The sequence below is a fragment of the Hermetia illucens genome, chromosome 4 (assembly GCF_905115235.1).
Source record: "Hermetia illucens chromosome 4, iHerIll2.2.curated.20191125, whole genome shotgun sequence".
Classification (NCBI taxonomy): Eukaryota; Metazoa; Arthropoda; class Insecta; order Diptera; family Stratiomyidae; genus Hermetia; species Hermetia illucens.
This window is the reverse complement of record NC_051852.1, coordinates 171343445-171368338: the sequence shown is the minus strand read 5'-3', so window position 1 is coordinate 171368338 and position 24894 is coordinate 171343445. Positions and strand designations below refer to the sequence as shown.

Genomic DNA, 24894 nt, shown 5'->3' with positions numbered 1-24894 from the left:
CGGAGACGTGCCTCCGCCTGATTAACCAGTTTTGGTGCGGTACGGGGCCCCGCTTTTTGGTTTTTGTTTTCTTTTCTAGTTTTGTACTCATTTGATTCCCACGAGTATGGGGGTTAAGAGGTCCGCCGTGCCATAGCCCCCGTAGCACGGTAAGGTCTAACTTACTCACTGAGGCGACCAGGTATCAGTGCGGCTCCGTTCGAATACAGTCAGTTACCCCCGACTGCAAACTATCCAATGGGCACGGTTCGCATGACACCCTGGATTGGGGGAGGTGTTTTCGACTCCCCAGTCTAGATCCGTAGCGTTTTGTTAATAGTAGGGTCACCTCGTACAGGGTATGGTTATCACCACTCACTAACGGTCTTGGTAGACGACAGGCTTGGCCCCTGAAAAGGCACACATCGTCCCAGAGGAGAGACAACTCATCCTTAGAGAGAGATAGGTTCGCCTCAGGGAGCTATGTTCCGCATCAGTTTATCCTGCAGTGCACTGCTTGACCCCTTATTGGTTGTAGTGTACCTAATAATTATAGTATGCCAGGCAAGCCTCTAATCTTTAGGAATTTTAGTATATTCCCTACTTCCAAGTCTTTTAACTTTGCACTGTCCCAGAACGTGTATAGACGTTTCGACACACTCCGCACAAAACATGCAGGCAGTGTCCATAGATATTCCTAGGTAATAATTTAGACGGCAGTGGCCAGTGAGAATCCCCACTATGATTCCGAGGTTCTCCTTGGTGAGGTTTAAAAAGTCCTTTGTGCGTTTGGGTTCGCATCCCCCAATAAGCATCCTGGGCTGCTCCATTCCTGGTGGTGGATGCCTCACCTGCCTTGATAGGAAGATCTTTGGATGTGAAGCGTTTGTGTCCTAATCGGAACAATCGACCTTTTATAGAGGACTTCAAAATATCATACATATTTGCCGGTAGAATTTTTCTGATTTTGTAGGTTTGTACCACAGTCTGTCAAAGGTCTGGACAATATCGGGAAAGCCGGCAGAGCAATATTTTTTTGGCTGAATACTTGTCGATACGGTGAACCTATTCTGTTGTACCATGCTTTTTTCAGAAATCGAATTGATGGTCGGGGATTATATTTCGACTTAATAGGAACGACAGAATCTTCGATGACAGCAGTTTTTCAAATACTCCTGATAAGATAGGAATCAGGCTTATGAGGCGGTACGATGCTACTTGCGTCGGATCTTTCTCTCAGTTTTGCGACCATAATTATTATAGAAGTTCTCCACATGTTCGGGAAGTGACTAATACGTGTCATCGCGTTGAAGATCTCAATCAGATGCTTGATAACGTGGAGAGGGAGCTCTCTGATCATTTTGTCCGTAATTTTGTCGTGGCTACATACTTTTTTAGGAGGTTCGTTTTGGCAGATGAAGGTGAGCATCGCGGAAGTTGAATTTTGTTTCCGCGATGTTCACCTTCATCTGCCAAAACGAACCTCCGCTTCAGAATTAAAAATGTTGCTTGCATCATCAGAGAACTCGATCCTAAAAAAGCATGTAGCCACAACAAAATTAGGTTGAGTGTAAAAACGATTTCGAAATGAATCGCCAGTGCAGCATCGCTTCGTGCCCAGTTAGCATTTCCTAGGCGCAAGGGTGGTGAATGTTGGTTCGGTCTCGTCGGTCGGTGTCCTAGTTAAACCCCTGAGGTAATTTTGCATACTCTACTGGATTTTATCGTGCAAAGTATTTCATTGGCTTTTTGTTGCCTCTAACAATTCGGCTCTTGCCCTTGGAGAACGATGTGTTTGTCATGTACGTCTCAGATCTCATTCTTTGAAGATCATCTCTAGGATGCACGCTGAGGGTTTGTCTTTTTCTTTTTCTTCAGCCTTTGTCCCGTTCACAAGCGGGGTCGGCTCGTCGTGATCGGCTTCGCCATTTGGCTCTATCGAATGCCTGATCTGGGTGCAATCTCGAGGCTTTCAAATTCCCATCCAGCGTATCAAGCCACCGTTGCTTAGGTCTGCCTTTTGGTCGTTTACCATCGACTTCGATGTTCAGACCAATCTTGGCAAGTGAATTCTCGTTTGCACGAATTGCGTGACCATACCATCGAAGACGCCTCTCTCGCAACTTTTCCACGATCGGTGCAACCCCATAACGATCGCGGATATCCTCATTTCGGATGTGATCTAAACGTGTGACGCCACTAGTCCAACGTAGCATCTTCGTCTCCATTACCGCAAGACGCCGTTCATTGTCTTTTATGGTTGGCCAACACTCCGAACCATAGAGAGCGACTGGACGGACGACATTGCGGTAAATTTTCGATTTGAGACGTTCGTTGATACGTCGATCACAAAGGACACCAGTTGTGGAACGCCACTTCATCCAGGTTGCGTTAATGCGTGAAGCAATTTCATAACGCAGCTCTCCATTGGCTGATAGCGTTGACCCGAGGTATTTAAATCGCTCAGTTCTGGGCAGATCACTGCCGCTAACAGTGATTGTGGCTGTTTCATGGGGATCGGTCGTCAAAAATTCAGTTTTGTTTAAATTCAATCTGAGACCGTGTTGCATGAGGCGATCATTCCATTTTTGAACAAGTTGCTCGAGATCATTTTTGCTATCAGATGCTAGGAAAACATCATCTGCATAAAGCAGTGTGTAGGGCGCTGGACGTTGGATATCCCGTGTGACGGTGTCCATAACAAGGACAAAGAGGAGTGGTGAGAGGGCACTTCCTTGATGAACTCCAACAGAGACACGAAGCGGTTTTGATACACCCGCCATACTTCGAACTTTACTTTTCGGATCGTGGTAGAGCAATTGAACCCAGCGCACGAGTTCTTCTGGCACGAAGTGTTGTCGTAAAGCATACCAGATGAGTTCGTGTGGTACACGGTCAAACGCTTTCTTTAGATCCAGAAAGGCAATGTAAAGAGGGCGATGCTTCTCACGGTGTTTCTCCATGAGTAACCGCGCAGCGTGTATTGCGTCAGTAGTTCCGCAGTTCTTGACAAATCCGGCTTGATTCACGGTTATTTCAACGATTTCGCGAATACGGTTGTCAAGAATGCGTTCAAAAATCTTCATGGTATGGGAAAGTAACCGGATCGGACGGTAATTTGAACATTCTGCTGGGCTACCTTTCTTTTTCCATATTGGAACAGTGGTACTTTCTTGCCAGTCAGATAGTGTTCTTCCTTCCTGGATAACCCGGTTAAAGAATTCACTAAGCCACGGTGTTGGGTCCCAGCTCTTCGCTTTCCAGAGTTCAGATGCGATGTTTTTAAAATCATTTTTATTTTTAAGAAATAGGTAACAATAGTATATGGATTGGAAAAATGAACAATAAAAAAAACAATCTTTTAAAATAACAAAAATAACTTAAATCTAATGGCCACTGTGGGCTCTCAAAATTTTTGAATAACGATTTACAGACAGAGAAGAGAAACAGTAAGAAATGAAAGTCTAATTTTACAATAAGTTGTCGGGAAATGGTCAAAAACCCGACAGAATTCACTTGGCCTTAGTGGCAAATAAAGAAATATAAAAAGTAATAATAAATATTTGATCGCTTCAAAAGACACTTTTAACTTAAATTATTGTTCTTAAAACTATCATAATTATAGATTTTATATTACACATTTTTTCTTTTTTTTTAAAATAACATCCATACAAAAAAAAAAAACAAACAAAAAACAAAACAAAGAATAATAACGTATGTATTTATAAGTTACAACTGGAGACAAAATCAGCACCCGTTCAATGTGTACATATTTACAAAGCCCCACCAAGAAACAAATGGCAGGACTGAGCACGGCCACCGCTAACCGGCATCCCGCAGCCACCAGTACCAAGATTTCTCTTTTTCATCCCGCTTAATGTCAATTGCTCTCGCTCTGGAGTATCTCCAGCCGAATCCCGGAGCCCCCACTGTCAAATTCGGGGGGTATTCTATCCTTTTGTCCGTGGCCCGCCTATGTATATGATACATAACCGGATCACCGGCAGAATCAAGAATTAGACCATTCCTGTCAAGATACACGAACGCTTCGGGAGGAATGAAGCCTGTCGTGAGAGTTTTCTCGAAATACCCATCATTTGGGTAGAACGGCTGCGAAACCCAAGGGTTTTCACCATGCGAAGCAGATCGCACTATATGATTCCGAATCAATCTGACGATAACTGTATCGATTCTTGGCACAGCAGCAGCTGCATACATCACTTCATTAGTTACATAGTGCTCATAGTTTGACGAAGCAGTCCTATTAAGCCCCGTGCAAGCACGCAGACATTTCCTTTCAAAGATCCTTATTTTCTCCATTTGGCTAGCACTCAAATTAAACCAGATAGCACACCCGTAGGTAAGATAGCAAATAATCTTAACCTTCCGGCTAAGATGTGGAGCATAAAAGAGTCTTCGAAGAGACATGAATGCCTTGCGAGCGCTTTCTAGCGCGACTTTAACGTGCTCGTTAAATTGGAGACGCTCGTCAAGACGCACACCCAGGTATCTAACGCACTTCTTATGAGGAATGCGCTCTGAACTATCCTCGTTCGCGACAATGTGGAAATCTCTCCAATTCCTTTTCAAGTTCCTACTGGCATACGCCAAGGAATTTCGAAACAGAATCGTTTCACACTTTTGCGCATTGATTTTCATCCGCCAACTGTTCGTGAAGAACTTAATATCATTGAACATCTTCTGAAGTTCAACTTGCACCTCAGTTACCTTCTTGTGCGCCGTGTAGGCTATCAGATCGTCAGCAAAGGCAACCAACGACCTTTTAGGAGATTTATTAAAATCGAAAGAATTGAGCAATTCGCCGGCAAATACCGCAAAAAGTGTAGGCGCAGTCACTGTCCCTTGCTGTAATCCATTCAGAACTTGAAATTCTCTGTTAGTAGTGAGATTTCCGTCCGTAATAACAAAGCACTTGCCATACAGCATACTACACATCATCGCTACGAGGTGACTGGGAAACTCATTCTTCAGGAGCCTGAAAATCAGTCCATCCAACCAGACGGTATCAAAGGCTTTCTCCATGTCTATAAGGCAAGCGCCTACGCACTCACCATTGTTAATCCGCCAGCAAATATCAGACGTTACCTTCGTTATTGCATGTATTGTCGAATGTCCAGATCGAAATCCGAATTGCGCGTTCGGCAATAATTCCTTCTTCTTGATATGCCCGTTCAAGGCTTTCAATACCAAAACCTCAAACACCTTGCTGATGTTAGGCAGCAAACTGATTGGGCGGTAGCTTTGAGGGCTGGATGAATCCTTCCCTCTCTTTAAAATCGGGAATACTCGGGCTTTCTTCCATTGTCCTGGAAAGAAGGAATTGTTCAATAAATTATTGAACAAAATGCAATAATTACGAATGGCAATGTCTGGTAAATGCCTGAGGACCACGTTGGGAATGCCATCCATACCGGATGATCTCTTATTGTTCACTCTTCTGAATATGGAAGTTAACTCAACACATGAGACAAAGTAATCAAGCAGATTATCACTCGGTATGAGATCAGCCTGCAACGCAGAGCTAAATTGGAGAACTGTGGTGCCGTTCAGGCTATATTTGAAATTGTGGACATCTCGTTCTACAATTTCCGAAAGTTGCGTTGGCTCTAAGTCCGTTCTGGGCCGATGCACCGATTCAAAGTGCTCCCCTATAAGTTCGAGTTTCAGAGCATCATCCATCACGATGTAATTGCCTTGCGCATCAGCAGTTACACTATTCGTGTCTATACCTGAGTCAATAAGGTGTTGTATCTCGCTGCCACCGACTTTAATTCTCGGCACAGTTATTCGTGACTTCTTCCGGAATAACGTATTTATCTTAGTAAACATGGAATCTGGATCGCTTGGTGAAATACCCTTTAACTTCTCCCGCCATTGGAAGTTCAATTCATTTACGTAATGTTGACGGATAAGATCCCGTGCGATCTTTAGAAGTGATTTGAACTCAACCAATATGGGATGATGATAGTCCCCATATCTCCGATAGATTTTGTTGACGCGAGTGAGCAGAAGGCTTTTCACTTTTTTCAACCGTTTTATGGCTGCAGTTTCATATCCTTCCATATTATTGCGAGGTTTAATCTTAGGGACGACTTGTTCAATTGTTTCCAGCGTCAAGTTCTCCAGCTTAAGAAGATACTGAAGTATTTCCTCGTTGCTCAAGTTCCTGTCACCTGGTGCAATTGTACTATCGTTCTCCCCATCAAGAGGTGGGCATTCCTCTCGATATCCCCGAATAAACCTCTCTTGGAATTTCTTCCAATTTGTTTGTTTAAAGTTCAGCCTGTGGACGCCACTGTCCATCGGCAGAAGGCGAACTCTTCGTCCATCAAACAGAACTTCAATAAGAATAGCGTTATGATCGCTATCGTAAGGAAGAGTCTGTAGTTTCCGTTGAGGATTCCTAAAATTAAAGTTCAAGCGCGCGTCAGCAATGCACAAATCCAGATAGGAATTTGCCCTGGGCCAGGTTGGACTCTCTGACCCATATAATTCGCATTTATACTCTATCTGGTATTGCTCTATCCAAGATTTGAGGAATACCCCTCTGGGATTGTTTGTGGCGTTTAGCCACGAGGTATGCTTAGCATTCAAGTCGCCAGCTATAATATAGTAATTATGCAGCCTATTCAGTTCGAGTATCGTAAACAGAGAATGGAATTCCTCCCTGAACTTGGCTCGGTTGTTTCCCACTGCATAGACTGACAGAATGTATAAATTCCCTCCTCTAGGCAGTGAAAAAAGAATACATGAGACTTCGATACACTCAAAGGTTTCAAATTCAGGCCTATTAATATGCCTGAAACGATAATGGCGACCCACAAGTATTCCGGTACCACCTCCCCCATCACAATTTCGTCTATCGTTCCTCACGAATTCAAAATCCTTGAATGTTATCGAATGCCTCGGATTGAGGTGGGTTTCTGAAATCAAGACTATGTCAGGCTGTTGTCTGGCAGCGAAATCAAGGAGCTCCGCTTTTCGATGGATTCCTACGATGGAATTCACATTAATCGCGATGATCCGGAGACCATCCAGTGGTACCGCTGTGACTGCAGACCTAGCAGCGGGCATGCTGTTTGTGTAAATATTCTGTTATGCTATTTATTTTTGTATTGTGTACGTGTAGCGTATGCTGCATGTTTTCACACATGGTTAGTATTTTATTGAGGATAGTGTTCATCCCGCCACTTGCATCTTGTTGGGGCTTCTTAGCTCCCCCTTGTCGAACTACTTCTGCAAATGGGATCCCCGAGACGATTGGTGCCGAAGGGACGGTACCATCCAACGCCGCTGACACCTTCGTTTTTTGGGCCGATCTCGGTGCTTGCTGCCTTGTGACCTTAACATTGCGGTATACAGGACATCCACGGTACGAAGCCGGATGCCCTCCGCTTCCGCAGTTAACACAGAAAGTTTTTTCCTTGCCATCTGCTTCAGTCAGCGAACATTCAGCTGCGGTATGGTCTTTCCCGCACTTTACACATCGTAAGGTCATTTGACAGTTCACTGCCGAGTGACCATAGCGCTGGCATCTTCGACACTGGACTATTTCGCCCCTTAGCAGGCGCTCAAAACGAATGGCCTGGTAATTAAGCGACCTGATGCCGATCAGATCGCTTCCCCGGCTCTCCGGGCTTATCTGCACGAGGAAGTGCGGCAGGATTTGTTTTTCCAAGACGGACCTCCTCGTACTAAACCGTGACACTGAGAGGAACTTAACCTCAGTTCCCGTCTCCCGGAGCATTTTGAGCACCTCGTCGGGCTCTTCCTCCGCATCCAAGCCTTTCAGAAGGAAGGTTTGCACCTTTTCTTCCTTTGGAGTGTAGGTGAAGTGAGGAGCCTTCACTCGCTCGAGGATCTCCCGTGCTTTTTTATAATCTGCAATTTTATTGCATTTGACTTGGGCTCTCTCGGCCCCCGTCTTTTTAATAACAAAATTTGAGAGCCCCGCGCTCCTATTAAGTAGAGTGGCTAAATCTCTACCACCTAATTTATAAACATTAATGGGGGGCACCCTTTCCCCCTTTTCTTTATTTCGGGTGCTAATTGTATCCCCAGTCGGACCATTTTTTAAATTTTCACTCGTAGTTGCATTATTTTTTAAATTTTCACTGGTACTTGCATTATTTTTAACATTATTTAACATTTTTTCTTGAGTTTTGTTTTTTTTCTTTAATTTTTTGGAAACATAGACCAAAAACTCACCCAATTTTCCATCTTCACTATTGCAACTTGCCTGGTTAGCATCCTCCCATTTCCCTCGCCACCGTTGTCGCCGACTCTCGTATCGTCTGCTTTACTGCTTTCTATGTCCTCCATACGGACAGATTCGCCGTCGAGAACTTGTTCGCCCTCAAGGCAGCCCGGTTCTTCCATGATTGCAAAAGTAGTCGAAGATAGCTTAACCTTTTTTCTGGCTACCTTTGGAGACGGCGGGCCCGCCTCCCCAGCCATTAGCTGCTCTGTCAGCTTTTCATTTTTTTTTATCAATGTTGTCATTTGCTTTTTGAAATCTTCGAGCGTCTTCGCCAGCTCGCCATTTCTCCTTTCAAGATTGGCTATCCTCACTTTGGCTATTTTCAAGTCTGGATCCTCCTCGTTGCGGACTCCACGACCGATCCGAGTGCCCCTAGACCTTATGGTGGGGGGCCGGTCTGGTCCGCCACCCGCCGGCGGCTCACCGCTCATTCCCGCCAAGCCAAAAAAAAAACGAATGTTTTCTCAAAACTTTTTAAGGAAAAGTAACTTAGATAATAACTCAAAAGTAAATTAGTTTCGATTAAGTTTTAAATTATGTATTATTAATTAAGTAATATAAATATCTTTTTATATTCTTGATAAAAGTTAATTTAATTTCAATTTTAAATTATTTTTATTAATAATATCAATTTGTAGACACGTCCGTTCTCTACCTTCAGATGCGATGTCGTCAGGTCCTGTTGCTTTCCCCGATTTCATTTGTTTTATTGCCTCCTCGACTTCAGTTGCGCTGACTGGTGGAACTGCTCCAAATGTCGGCAATGATTGTGGAAGTGGAGGATGAGCAAATTCTTCAGTTGAAATCTGCTCGAAGTATTCTCGCCATCTATCCGTTGCGGCTCGACGGTTGGTAAGCAAAGTACCGTTCTTGTCATTAACGCAACAGAAGTGTTCGATATCCTGTGTGCGTTTATCACGGCTTTTAGCAAGTCGATACAGATCTCTCTCGCCATCCCGAGTGTTCAGTTTATCGTAAAGATTTTTGAAATGGTTCGCTCGGGTGACAGCGACCGCTTTCTTTGCTTCCCGGTTGGCATTCTTATAAATTTGCCAATTAGCAGGCGTTTTATCGTCGAGAAATTTGTGGTAGAGGCGTTTCTTTTCACGGACCTTCATTTCAACATCATCATTCCAAAGCCAAGTATCTCGGTTGATGTACCGCTTACCCGGCTTAGTGACCCCGAGCGCTGCAGAGGCCGCTTTGTGGATCGTGTCTTTCATTTGGTTCCATGATTCTTCCACATTCGTAATGGTTGGCAATCGTATGCGTGAGACCGTTTCTTCTTTCTCCTCACCAAATCGCCACCATTTAATGCACGGCGGGCCAGTGCGTTCCTCACGCTGTTTTATCGATGGCTTAATTCGCAGGATGGCAATCAACGGCCGATGTTGAGGTGCGATGGTCTCATAGGGAACGACTTTGCAATCAGTGACAGTGGTAAAATGTTGACGTCTCATGAGAATATAGTCGATTTGCGTTTTATTGTTCCCACTATAAAATGTGGGAAGGTGAGACAATCGTTTGATGAACCATGTATTCATAAGTACAAGGTCATGGGTGTCCGCAAAATCGATTATACGCTCGCCACCTTCATTGCGCGCTCCGAACCCTTTTCCCCCATGGCACCTGTTACTGTCTACCTTTTCACCCACATAACCATTAAGGTCGCCGGCAATGATTATGTAATCGTCAGCAGGCACATGACAAGTCTTTTCATCGAGAAGTTGCCAGAAGGCATCTTTCTCGGCATCAGGTCGACCTGTTTGTGGTGCATACGCGGTGAAGAAGTGAATAGTGCGATCAGCTGATATAATGATGAGCTTCATCAGCCGATCATCAAATCGTTCGACTTCTTTAATGGCATCACGGAAACCCTCCGAGATGGCAATGCCAACACCATATTGAGTGTGTGGGTTACCAAAATAGAGAAGTTTGTAGCCATTTTTACCGCGTTCGCGTTCAATGTCACAGCTTTTGGCACCAGACCATCGGGTTTCTTGCAGAGCGCAGATGTCAATGCTCCTTTTCCGAAGGGCTCTTGCGAGTTCCTCTGTCTTTCCAGTTAGGGTACCAACATTTAGCATGCAGACACGTATTTGTTTTGTTCGTTGGTGCGGACTAACTTGCTTACGTCCTGACGCCGTCCATGCGTCAAGAACCCTTGCCCATTTCTCGACAGGACCGGGGCCCGTCCTGCCGCGTCGACTGAAGTGGACGCCCTAGCATTTCTCCGAGGCTTGTGACTCAATCCGATCATCATGTTTGTAACGACATTCTATGCATTTTCTTGGTCGACCTGTCGCGGGGCCTGTCACCAAGAGAGATCAGGTAGGATTTAGCATAGTGGAATAACTCCAACTATACTCTATTTATCTCTTTCCCTGATCTCAGCATTTTATTTTTGTTTTACTGAGGATAGTACAGAGTACGTTGCCTCAAACCCTCCTCCTTTACCTGGGCTTGGGACCAGCATACTATGTTAATAGCATGGCGGAGTTCTCAAAGTTACTTCTCTATATTCCAATATAATTCATTTGAAAAATTTGTTTTAAAAAAGTAAAGAAAAAAATTTACTATTGACAATTTTTTGGAAAATAGGAGTTCTAGGGTCCACCACGGAGAGTAGTAGGACTCCCTTGGATCAATATCTAGAAGCATAATTTTCATGAATTATATACATAAGTATAGCTAGTGAAGTACATACGATTCAAATTCTATAATTTTTTTTCGTAGAAAATCGCATTAACTTTTCGAAATCATCATATTATCCATAATTTCACTATACTATTACAGCATAATAAATATTTTGCCCTTAAAGCTCCTTTTAAGGTTTTGTGTTGATTAAAATGGGTTTACTGTCTGTCTGTCCGTCACACGCATTTTTCTCGGAGACGGTTATAGCGATTAACACTAAATTTAATAGAAAGGTGGAAACTGTGAACGCTCACGCACATAGTTACATTCTTTTACGTCGAATTTAAGGGGGGAGGGGTCCCCATATATGCAAAAGGGGGTGTACATTTTTCTTTCATGTAGTTTTAAAGGTCTCGGTTAGTAAATTATGTTTTTCACCTTGTTATATAAAAAAACAGAGTTCCGTTCCTAAGATCATAGGATCTTCTTTATTTCCGAATCAGAACTAACGCTAACATGTAGGATCTTAACTATTTATACTATATCTACGCAGGCCAAATATTGTTCTTTTCTTATGAAGAACAAGTCATAAAATTGATTTCTACGCGGGTCCAACTCTTATTCAACCATCTGCGATGCAGATGTCTAATACTCGTACATTCCCATCACGTGGTACACAAATGTTACGCTGGGTCAGAGTGCATCTTGTAATCATGCGTTACACAGATGTTACATTGGTTGACGCGCAGGTCAAAGTACAAAGATATCTTATCTTAGAACTATGGTACAAGCAATATAAATAACATATGCTTGTACTGTAGATTTTCTTAAACAGATATTATTGTTGTACTATAATTAGTACTTTTCGAAGCCGCTCTTAGTTTTGACATTTGTCGGAAAGGTGGGGAGTGCGGGGATTGAAAGTGATCATTACTTTAACGAACCCATTCTCAGAAACTACCCAACCTAAAAATCCTTAAAAAATCAAGAGGCTACCACTATATGATGCCTAGGCTCCGAAATAGCCTCCATACCAATACCTGTTCAAATAAAGTTAATAATAGTACATTACTATAATTTTTAGTAATTGACAGGAAAACCCCCCTTAAGTTCACCCTACAGCATAGAGCATGATCCTGCCAAATTTGGTGAAAATCGGACTATCACTAACAAAGTTATACTAGGTCAAAGCTGTCGCTACTGTGCAAATTCAAAATTTTGAATGTCAATATCACTTGAAAGTGGATATTTTCACGTGCTACATACTAATGGGATAAATGCACACTCAAAACTTTTTATAAAAGAAATACACAAAACTTTTCATACCTGAAGCGTCTAGCTTTCGGTTTCCCGACTTGTTTTTTTAAAGTTTAGTTTTTCAGCTCTGTTTATGAATTCTAAGGATTTGGAAGTAATCGGCAACTAACTATTTTTAACTTTGCTTACAAAAACCACTTTAGTGAGAATTCTCATAAAAAAAACTGTCATTTTTTTACAAAAAACAGGTATTTATCGTTTAATAGAGAAGAAACTCGGAAGCTATAAATCAATTCTGAAGCATCGGTAAAATCTGATAATGTAACGTAACGACCGGGTAAAATCGAATGACTATTACCATTGACAAGCTAATCCTAAGGTCACTTGCCTTCGTGTGGAAGGCGAAGAGCGTTATATTTTCATGAAATCAAATCCACTTGACCGCCATTAGACTGACTGACAAACTGCTTTATCCAATAACAATAACAAACCTGCTAAGTAGCGGCTTAGTCATATTTTCAGTATATTCCAATACCGGTTCCGTGATCTTCGTCTTTGATGCCAACGACATCTGTTGCATGATGCTGCTATTATTAGGCACTCATCGTACTATGATTCCAAAGTTATGTAGGTGTTTAGTTCTTGACTGGTTAAATGTAGAATCCCGGATGCTGGTACCCCACATTATTTGGTTCTTGTTAAGTCATACGATTTCATAGTGCGTACTGATCTGTTGTTTTCATAGTCTGGATTGGAGTAGTTTAGCTTGAGGCGTTATTCCAGCTCATGCTAGACAACGCGGAACCACATTTCTGGCGAAGTTATCTCGATGATAAGTAGCCAAAGGTAAATGCTGAACATCTTCATGGCTTCTAAAACAATGGTCTATTGTAGCTTACCTTGGTGCGTGCTGTGATTAAACAGAGATTAAGAGTATCAGCTGTTGGGCCCAAAGATTACAATGTAGCGGAAGTCGTGGTTGGTTGGGGAAATTATATATATTCTGGTTTATTTTTTCTTTGATGGCAAAATGTTTGACTTTTTCGATTATATCTGTCAGAACGTCAGTACGTTTGGTACCTGCCACGGAATAAATTTCCAATTGCCCTCATCTTGTTTCTTACCTGTCCTGAAGGCACCAAAACTTCATTGCTATAATTATATCCTCCCCTGTGAGTACTTCCGCAATACGAGCAGACACCTCAATAGAACAGTAGGTAAAATGGTCGTTGGTTCGCTAATCTCCAGTATTTGCTCACTTCTCAAGATCGAGCCAACACAGGTGAGCCACAGGTGATTAGTTATTCAATAGCCTTCGATCGCGTCAGGAGTTGTTTCATATAGTTGGCGTGTTTGTGAATAATAGCGTGGTATCGACAGTTGGACGTGTACGCGCGTTTCGCGTTGTTAACAAATATTTTACTTCCAATGTATCTTGAGTGTTGAATAATATGTTCCTGTAGTGAAATAACCTTTGAAACTGAATCTAAACTCAAAAAGTCGAAATAACTGAAAAGACCGCGAATCTAATCTGTTCGAATGAAAAGATTCGAGAATATCGGAATGATGTTACATCGAAGCAGAAACAGTGGTAGCAGCTCGAACAGTTGTGATGATAGCGACGACGCTATGATGCCACCGCCATATCATATGATAGTGAATGGTAGTGTAAATGGAATGGATCCTAGTGAAAAAATCGTTAAAGTTGATCCCTCGCTGAGAGTGCTCAGGTACAGATACTAACCTTATAGAACCATTTAACCAAAACAACTTAAAACTTCATGTTTGGGAGAAGGGTACAGACGCGCCATCGTATTGTCTTCATCTTTGAAATCCAGTCGAGAAGATGTTATGCTAATGCAATCGACTTCTCTTTTTATATTGTTTGTTGTGTTGTTGTCTGTTTTGCTACCAAACGAATTTAAATTGACCATTTGTAGGGAAAAAATGTTCCACGAGCTCAAGGACACATTTTGCTTGATGCCTAGTTTGCTTTTAATTGCAAAAATGTTTTTTTGGGAATGGTTGTCTATAAGTCTACCACATTTCCTCCAGAAAGTAGACTCTTAACGACATCATGTCAACTGTCTTTGATTCTGAACATATCTCTTTTTTCCATCGAATGTGTTTTACCTATTTAAGGAGGTCATCCCGTGTGAAGGCCGTTTTTTTTTGGCTTTTTTTTAGAAATTTTCTGTTAAGAACTGAATAAAGATACAAATACGAATTTTTCACCACAGATTTACTGATATCTTGAGCATGCATAGTATTTTTTCCAGTGCGATCGCATAGTTCGTTATTGAAATACACAGCAATTTATACACCCATTTTCAACAAAAAACAAGTCGAGAAACCGGAAGCTGGACGCTTCAAGTACGAAAGGTTTTGTGTGTATTTCTTAGTACGTAGCACGTAATATATCCATATATTATGTGAGAGTATCCACTTTCGGGTGATATTGACATTCATAGTCTTCAATTTTCAAAGAAGCAACAACTTTGACGTATTGACGTATACTACTTTGTTAATAATAGTGCGATTTCCACCAAACTTGGTAAGATTATGCTCTACATTATGACACTTCATGGTGCTAGGATGAATTTAAGGGGGGTTTCCATCCAATTACAAAAAATTATACTAATATACTATTATTAACTTTATTTGAACAGATATCGGTATGGAAGATATTTCAGAGCCCAGGCACAATAAAGTGGCAGCCTCTTGATTTTTTTTCAGATTTTTCGGTTGGGTAGTACCCTCCTTAAGGGGTTATATACAGTTAGAAGGCCGAAAAAAAGCGAATTTTCCAGAATTTTTTTTGAGAAACCTTTTAAACTTATTGATCTAAATATTTGAACATATATTATGGTATCTTTTAACAATATTTTCAGACTTAAAACTACTAAAAATATTTATTTGGACAGGAGCTACAGCTGATCTCCGGGAGCTCCTCTCAAAAAAGACGTTTTGCGTTGACCACTATATCACTGAACTGAAACCTCTGAAATTAAAAAAACCAAACAGATTTCGTTAAAGTAATGTTAAATCTAGTAATTAATCGAAGGAATAAGCAAAATAAATTTTTTTGACAAAATGGTGGTTTCTAGAAAAAAAAAATTGATTTTCGGCCAAAATTTCGGCCTTAAATTGTTTATAAAAAAAAAGTATTAATCAGTAAGATAAAATCTTCGATCAATTACTAAAAAATATATTTAAAAAGCTTGTGTCAAAATTTGAGATCAATCGGTTTAGCCGTTTTTCAGTAATGTTGGTCATCGACTTTGAAAACACCATTTTGCGAAAAACGCGTTTAAAGTTTGAAAAGCACTTTACATAAGATAAAAATTTTTTTTCAACTTACATGGAGTCGTCTATTCTAATAACTGGAGCTGATGTTGTCTGCGAGCCATTCTTCCATCTCGGGTGCTCTCACGCGCTCTGATATCGGAAATGGTCACGCGCTGCTCATCTTCTTTTTCAGCATATGAATGCGCATTGGGTCCAAGTGTGATTCCTATTGCCTTCATATAATATAATAGTGATACCATTCCTTCATTAAATATGCCGGCAGCTATGTATGCAGCGATTTCCACAGTTGTCGAACCAGTCGGAACAATTTTGGGAGAGATTTTCCAAATTAGTTGATTGTAGCTCTCTTTGCACACTTATCACATAACAAAATAATTTTAAACCCAAGTCCTCGTTCAGAAGCAGTTTGAAACTTCACATTTCCGTCACAGGTCTTACATTTCACATATTTAGAAATTGCTGCAAACACTGTTATAAAATTTAAAATGCGATACTCAACAGACGGATCACGCGGAATTGAGATTTCCTCTTGTTCTTTAAATTTTTTTGCCGAGGCACTGAAACTACTTTCATCCGTTTCGGCTGTTTTTGGATTAAAAACATTTTTTCGCTTTTTTGGTCTCGACTTACGTATGTTAAGAGATTTTCTCATTTCTCTAGAAGCCTTCATTTTCAAATTACAAATAGAATTTTAACGAACTCACAAGTTTACTGCTTGGCTTACCTGCTTATACTGACTACCACTCTTAAATATTTTCCAGTTTGGGGAGAGCAAAATTAAAATTTACCTTTCAGGTATAAAAACGACAATAACACACTGATGATTTACCCATCTAAATACATTAGAAGGGAACATTTAGAATAGGTAGGTGCACAAAAGGGACAGCGTTCCAGGTAAGCGCCGCCGCTCCGGCCTTATGCTTCCAACCGCTCTGAACCGCTCTGCGTGTAACTTCGAAAATATTCACCGGAACGATATGAAATTTTCTGTGTGTATTCTTAAATATATGTACATTAAGAAAATAAACTAAAAAAAAATCGATTTTTTGAAAATTCTAACTGTATATAACCCCTTAAAGAAATAATCACTTTCAACCCCCCGCACTCCCCACCTTTCCAATAAATGTCAAAACTAAGACCGGTTTCGAAGAGTACTAACCGAGACCTGTAATTTGATATCCCACATTACTATATTTGATGAAAAAAAATTTTACACCCTCCTCTTGCATGTAGGGGGACCCCCCCCCCCCCTCCGAGTTCACAGTTCCCACCTTTCTACCAAATTTGGTGTCAATCGTTATAACCGTCTCTGAGAAAAATGCGTGTGACGGACAGACAGACAGTAAACCGATTTTAATAAGGTTTTGTGTTTACACAAAAAGGTTGTTTTTCGGCTACCACGCTAGAGGGCCCTGCGATCATCTTAAAGAAAAAAAAAATAAACGGCATTTTAACGTACAGACTTAACTACAGTCCGAAAACTAGGATTATTAAAAAATATTAAAAGCTATAATAAATTTTTGGTGCCGTATTAAATTTTTTTTTGGGGATTTTTGGTGTTTTTTCACGGCTTCTTCAATGAATAAAAAAAAAGCTACTGAATGAATCGCAATTATCCTAGTTTGCGGACCGTAGAAATATGTTTTGAATAAGTCGTGGAAATTTCAGAGAATTTCGTTGAATACATTTTCGGCTATGATGGCAGCCGATTTTCAACATGCAGTTTTGAGAAAAACGCAGAATGTGATTTTTAGCCATAAAACCTTAACTGATCATTAATCTGCTATACCTAATCCATAAACCTTAGGTTTCTTGAAAAAGCACATGTACAGCCTTGGCTTCAATTCTTGTCCTTTTAGCGAAGTCATTCGAACGTTATTCGGACCGCTAAATATGAGTTTTATTACGCCGATCGGCATAAATCTGGCATGTGACTTATCACGTTTAACACTATAATTTCCGAACGACTTCGAATATCAAAATCACTTTTCCCATATATTCTACATTTCGATTCCTCGGATCCGACACACGGGATGACCCCCTTAAACGAAAGATTATATATAACAGTGGATACTCAGCGGTTTCTGAATATTTTGTATCTGAAGTAATGAAAATATAGCGATCAAAACATTCCGCTTAAGTGTTCGATATTTTCCATCGTTTTTGGAAAATTTTGCCATTGGGCTACCGCAGTTCGCTTTTTCAGAGCCCCTTCTGGAGTAAAGTAGGCTCGCGGAAGCTATTTTTTTAGTACATACTTAAAATTTGCCACCATGCTGAGTTTTTGAAAAACTAAAATAGTTTCTCGAATTTATCTGATTGATATTCATGACTTCTTTAAAAAAAAACAATCTTTGTTATCTTTATTGCGAAGTTTCAACTTAAACAAAAGACCAAACTTTTCAAATCTACCGGAGGAGGAGTTTCTGATCAGAATTTTGTTGTCAACCAATCATTCATCGACTGCATGTTCTAGAGGACTATTCCGAATCTCACGGGATAATTATTTTCAACAGATTCGACAACTTAAATACAGATTAATTTGTAATCTTTGATTTGTTCAGATTGATTTGCTTGTGGCAATTTTTCGTGCTTATGATAAGGAACTAGTTTGATCATACTACAGAACTAGTTTCTTAACAACTTCAAAAACTACACAGTAGCAGCCGTTTTGATCAATTAATAACTGCTTTGCATAATGTTACTTCGTCATGAAGATAATTTATAAAGATTCCGATTTTTCTCTACAACTTGAGGAAGTTCAACAAAATTATATCAAATAATTTGATTAATGCCCACACAAGTTGCCAACTGAAAAACGTGTTCATTAATTATATTGGGGAGTCTGAGTTTGACTTGATTGCGAATAAGAGGCCGAAAACTCCAGATGGATTTGCATAACACGTTTCGGTGAATTTAGTTTAAATCCACTCATATCCGATAAGACTTACTTGTTAGTAGCAACCTTGAGTGGCACAGCGAACTTTTTGGTTTGCGTCATGAAACCTGGATAGGACATTTTTCTGTTGTACAAGGTTATGGATGAATCCTCTTTGTTTTTAAATAGAGTTTTTTTTAGGGATTCTACATTGTGAACTTTCCAGTGACCAGGTGCTAAATACATTATGCGGAAGCTCATTCTATAATGTTAATCATTTCTTGTCGCTACTATTATTATTATTCTGTTAAGGGAAAGTCGCACCGCGTCCTTGAAGAACTATTGTGCCCCTTTTACTGGTTATAGTGTACCTATTGATCATAGTATCTCAAGCAGGCCTGTAACCGTTAGGAACTTTAGTATGTTCCCCACTTCCAGATTTTTCAGCTTTGCATCTGGTATTAAGTGTTCTCCCAGATGTATCGACCTACTTTGCACAAGTGCCGGACACTGTCCCAGCCGAGTGTATTCAGTCTCTCAAGGCATTCCCATACCAGTTTAGAGTTCACCTGGTTGGACCTAAGTGCCTTGATCGCTGCTTGGCTATCGGTGACAATAGCTATGTTCTGCCCCCTGTAGTTCCTTTATAGATTAAAGGAGGCACATTTGTCTATGGCGTAAATTTCCGCCTGGAATATACTAGTGTACCTGCCCATTGGCTCAAAGTACATTTTCCTCGGACCAATGACAATGCTACCCGCTCCCTCTGCTGTGAGGGATCCGTCAGTGTACCCAGTTTGCCTTGTTACTCCAACGTGTTTCAAACTTCTTATCGAAGTGAAACCTCGTTGTCATGTTGACCCTCGGTATCAGTAATTCGGGATACCGCCTAGAAAGGATATCAATCTTTCTTCGATTTAGGCAGCTCCCCGCCTCAATCATACTACCGGGATCCTGAATGTCGATCTCCTTGCCTGCATCTATATGTGCAGATGGAGAGGAGTTAATCCCAGAAGGACCTCCAGGGATGCCATTGGGAATGTCCTCATTGCCCCACTGATACATACGCAAGCCAGCCTTTGGAGCTTATGTAATTCCCTGGCTTGTGTGCTGAGTTGGGTTCTTTCTGCCCAGATTACCGCTCCATAGATAATCATTGGCCTTACTATTGCAGTGTATATCCAAAGTAGTATCTTCGGGCTGCAACTCCCTTTTTTTCCTGCTATGGATCTGCAAGTCATCAGAGCCCTCATGGCTTTCCGACATGTGTCTTCCAGAGTAATTTTTTGTTTAGCGTGATTCCCAAATATTTGACCTGTTTCTCGTTTCACCTACATATCATGTAATGTTATGGCTCTCAGGTGATCCAGCTTACGCCTCCTAGTGAATGGTACTATGGTGGTTTTGGTTGGGTTGATCCGCAGTCCTACCTTCCTGCACCAGGCACTAGTAACCCTTAATCCAGTTTGGATTCTATCACATAGGGTATCTTCATATTTGCCCCTACAGATTAAAACAATGTCGTCCGCGTAGCCCTGGACTTGTATTCCAGTATTAGTTAACACGTCCAGGAGTTCATCCACTACTATACTCCACATCAGCGGCGATAGTACTCCGCCCTGTGGACAGCCTTGAGTGGTGTTCATGATAATAGAATTTGTACCTGTTTGTACCTCTATTTGTCTGCTTTCTAGTAGTTTGCCCATCCAGAGTGCCAGGGTGTTTCCCACTCCTTTGCGGCTCAGGGCATCCTGTATCTCTGTGTGCGATGTGTTGTCGAATGCTCCTTCGATATCCAAAAACGCGCACAGTGCAATTTCTTTTGTTTCTATGGCATCCCGTAGTACCTCTGTCAGCTGATACAGAGCAGTTTCAGTTGACCGTCCTGCCCGGTAAGCGTGTTAACAGTGATGTAGGGGATTACGCTTTAGAACGTTAGTTCTAATATATGTAGTTGTCTATGACCTTCACCGTTTTGAGTATGAACTATATTAGGCAGATTGGTCTGAAAGATTTAGGGTGAAAAAGATCCTTTTTACCCGCTTTCGGAATAAAGACCACTTTTGCCGGTCTCCATGCCCTTGGTATGTAACCCAGTGCTATGCTCCCCCTTACCACCCTCAGAAGAGACTCTAAGATAATTCCTAGGCCTCTCTGGATAAGTGCTGGGAAAATGCCATCTGCTCCGGGAGATTTCATTGGTTGAAAGGTTCCCACTGCCCATCTTAGCCTAGCTTCTGAGCATACCTCTTTTGCTAGTTTCCAGCTCTCTTTCCTTCCCCTTTTATTCTTTGTTGGGGTGTCAGGCAGATTATTGCCGCCTGCCGCCGAGGGGTAGGACCCCGGGAAATGAGTTCTGAGAAACAGGTGTACCCTGTCCTCCTCATTCTCGGTGAATGTCCCATCTTCCTTTTTCAAGCAGACAGAGGATATTCCCCCGTCTTTGGCTACAGCCTTGCACAGCCTGGTTGCTTCTGTGATCTGTTTAATCCCTTCACAGAATTCCCTAAAGCTGTTCCGTTTCGCTTCCCTGATGGCGTTGCTATACGCAGTCAGTGCATTTTTATACCTCCGCCAGTCCCCGGTTTGTTTTGCCCGGTTAAGTCGCTACTATTACTATTAGGATTATTATGAACAACTATTTGCCATTCATATTTAGTATTTTCAAGCCATTACAATCTACCACCTTATTAAAAATTGTTTTTATCCTTAACTATATTACACCATTTAATATACGCAAAAAAATAACGAAAAATTATTGTGCTGCCCCAGCCATTAACATTTGTATGACTCCACGTCCTTAATTTTCCGAGACTTGCAGAAGATCCTGTCATCGTGCCGCGTGAACCTTAGCTATGCAATTTTTGTCCGTTAATTCATCCCAGTTTCCTTTTTGCTTCCGCTCTTTCAAATTAATTATTTCCTTTACTTTTACTAATTTTACAGAGCCTTGCCGTACTTGCTCGAAAGTCAACTCTTTCTCTGTCGTAGCACCCAAACGGTAAACACTACTGGATTGCTCTACGATACTCACTCGTATATCCTTTTCTATTTTCTTCTATCACTTCGCTTTCTTCACAGTAATTATCCCAAAACTCTTTCCTTTTTCGTGTCCATTCCTGTCTTTTAAGGGTTCAAGTTCTTTTTACTCGCTTCTCGCCACTTCACAATTTCCGCCTGGCGACTTATCAACTCTTAAACAGTCAACTCCTCCGGCTTTGCACTGACCTGCCAGGTATGCTCATTCCACCTACAAATTTCTTCCTGCTGTTTCGTAGCTTCTCGCATGGCCTTCATCCACTTTACAACATCACCTGTGACCTCCTCTTCATGGTCTACTGCTTCCCGGTAGTTTCGCTCTTTAGTCACTTCCTGACTGAACACTTCTTGTGATTTTCGAATATTCTGATTGATACTCTCCTGCAACTTGTCAACTTCCTCCTGCCATTTTTCAACTTCTTGGACCATCTCTTCCCTCGGCTTTGGTATTTCATTGGCGTTCCCACGCTGTATCTCTTCCTTCTGTATATTTACTTCTGGCGCTCTACAGTTACCTCTTGACTTTCCATACCTTTCCTAAAGCCATCCTTCACACACTCTAAACCTTCCGTTTGCTTCTCTGCTACTTCTAGAATGCTCTTTTTTTCTACAGCCACCTCTACCTTTCTTGCAAATTCCATTATCTTTTCCTTTAATTCGTTTGAATTCTTTTCCAACAGTTGATCACATGTCTGGAGTACTCCCATGATTTTCTTTATGCCTTCCTTCTATTCTTTTCTGCTTCCGTAATTTTTGCTAGCCTTTCGTCATGTTGCGCATCCTTTTCCACTTGCCGTCTTGTGATCTCTTCCATAAATTTTGCCTGTTTTTCGTCTTGTCCTGCTTCCTCTTCTTCTTCCCGTCTTTTGATGTGTTCCACAAATTTTGCTCGTTCTTCGGCTTGACATCTTTCCTATTCCTCTTATCATCTTCTAAATTCTTCTTGTTGCTTTCTAGATTCTTCTTCTTGTCTTACAAGCTCTTCCATAAATCATTCCTGCATACTCGATAAAGCTCGCGACTTCAAAACATGGCGAAGTCTCTTCTGCAATTCCATTTTGCTTCCTGCTGTTTTTCATTGTTCTTAGCTGCGTAGTTCTTATTTTACAATGTTAGAATTGTAGACACTTTATTAACTTTTTACTTTTTTTCCTTCCTTTTGCTCCCCATGGGAAAAGTCGTGGAAAGTCTTACTTTCGAGCGGATTAGAGAAAGAAGAACATCTAAACATGTGAACTAACAAATTTACAAAAATACTTAGAACAATATCGTATCGCCCCCTTCGTTCAAAGCATTCAACGTTCTAACTTTAAGCTGATAATTTTTTTTATTTTTAACGCCAATCTCCTGTTAAGGAACTTTACTTCATCTTCCAATACCAAGCAGAATTTTTTCAGAAAGGAATAACTCCAATTGATGAGATGTCTAGAAGGAAATATCGGTCATGCCTCACTTCTTAAGCTGAATATGTATCAAGTCAGGATACTATTTTTAGACGGTTTCCTCCCCATATCAAGCGGATTTATCCGTGTTTCGTTCGGTTTTAGTTCTTATCCTTATGCGAATCTGCAAGGGACGTAACAGTGATCTCTGGGATTCTGAAGGAGCGGATTAAGACTTCTGAATCTTGTGGAAATAATGTTGAAGGAATATATGTGCTGAAGTATTGCCCTATCCTCATGGTTGACAAATATAAACCTAAATGGGTTTCTAAGAGCCCTAAAACTTCAGATTCATTATACAACCTAGAAATAATTTGGTAACTTGAGCACAATATGAATCAGGCAGGATGGCGAACTGGTTAAACAACTGCGTCAGCTATAAAATCTGAATTTATCATGAGTAACTTTAAATTGTTACTTCTTCAAGGAGGAAACACCTCTAATAATACGCCTTCAGTAATACATTCATCTCGAAAATTGTAAATATTGTTGTAAATTGCTAACTATGTGAGAGAAGCATCGCACTCTCTATGTTACATTCCTGGATTTACTAAATTAATTTAGTATGAATTGCGACAACACCTTATGCCAGATTAATTCGTGGGTTGAGGTAAATTACTCTATCGCCAACCAAAAAGTAAAATCAGTTGTGTGACAGGTATATTACTCCTTGTTTTTGTCGGTCATCATCACTATATTGGACACTGTCGCACGGGATATCTAACGTCCAACGCTCTAAACTCTGCTCTATACAGATTATGTTTTGCCAGCATCTTAAAACAAAGCTGATCACGAAGAACTGACACTATCATTGTCTGGGCGATTTAAGTATCCCCGATTGAAGTCATCAGTCCACAATTTCGTCCACTTTTTTGGCCTCTATGGTTTTGAGTGCTGGCTGACTGTCAAAGACCATGAACGGCACTTGCGGTAGTGAAGACGAAGATGTTGCATTGGATCAGTGGTGTAACCCGTAGTGATCATGTTCGAAATAAGGCATTCCCGATCGGTATGGGTTTGCACCCATCGTGGAAAATTGGGATGGAAATGTCTTCGATGGGCATGCAATTCTTGCGGACGGGAATTCACTATCTAAGATTAAAGTGAACATCGAAGTCGGTGAGAAACGACCGAAACAACGATGGCTTGATAGGCTAGATTCTGATTTAACAGTCTCTCGACTTCATCTAGGAAAAGCTTATAATTAAGAAAAGTGACGAATTCGATTTAGATGAATCATCACCGCTGCTAGCGGAAGGTCGTGGTTCAAATTTGATTGGTTGTTTGTTTTGCTGTGAATGAGTACCTGAGTCAAATCAGGATAAATAATCTTGGGCGAGCGCAATGCTAACCACAGTGCCTCCTACTATGTACTGTAGTATACCGTTACGATCTTTAATGAAGTGCTCTAACATACTTAAAAAACCAAAGATCCAATATGGATTGTTGCGCAAACGATTACTATTATTATTATCTTCGCTGCTGAACGGGATAAAGGCCAAAGAAGAAAAACAGCTACCGTTGTGTTGATGCAGCCATGATAAACTGTTAATTTACATTGATTACAACAGATAATTATTCGATATTTCAAAATCAAGTTTGGAAATTCCCTAGACTATCCAGATTATTTCCTCGTTAACCTCATTGTTCATGAAAATAAAAAGAAAATAATTAAATAGTGTTTGATTCCAAACCAGTATTCGGAGCTTATGCATTACTTTTTTCGAGTATAGTCTAGAATTTACTCGAGATTTATTCAAACGATAAATATTTCTAGAGAAAAAAATAAACAATTTGTTGATGCTCATGTATTAAAAAAATGCAAACAATTTACCAATATTCTTATTGGATGCAAAATTGTTTTATTTTTATTTCTAATTTTATTTATTTTTTTTTCAGGCGGACAAGAAGTTTAAACGCCCCATCGCCATTTCAACAATTTGGACCATGTGGACGAATAATGAAGAATTCTGCGATGGTTATGTAAGTATTCCTTTTCGTTATTTAAAATGCTGAGTGGAAACATGTTACTTCATTGACTCATCCATTATGCGTTTAAACTGAGATTGGCT

At 40.8% G+C, this 24894-nt stretch overlaps 1 protein-coding gene across 7 annotated transcripts in view; it reads left to right on the top strand.

Moving 5' to 3' along the window:
- LOC119653731 (NAD kinase-like) overlaps nt 1–24894 on the top strand; it is a 150671-nt gene that overhangs the window by 110811 nt on the left and 14966 nt on the right. For 6 of the 7 annotated variants that reach the window (XM_038058648.1, XM_038058647.1, XM_038058645.1 and 3 more), the window contains one exon: nt 24722–24805. In XM_038058648.1, coding sequence (XP_037914576.1) covers nt 24722–24805 — 84 coding nt within the window. Of the gene's footprint in view, nt 1–13485; nt 13885–24721; nt 24806–24894 lie in introns of those variants that run through there. The other variant, XM_038058646.1, reaches the window with a different exon arrangement.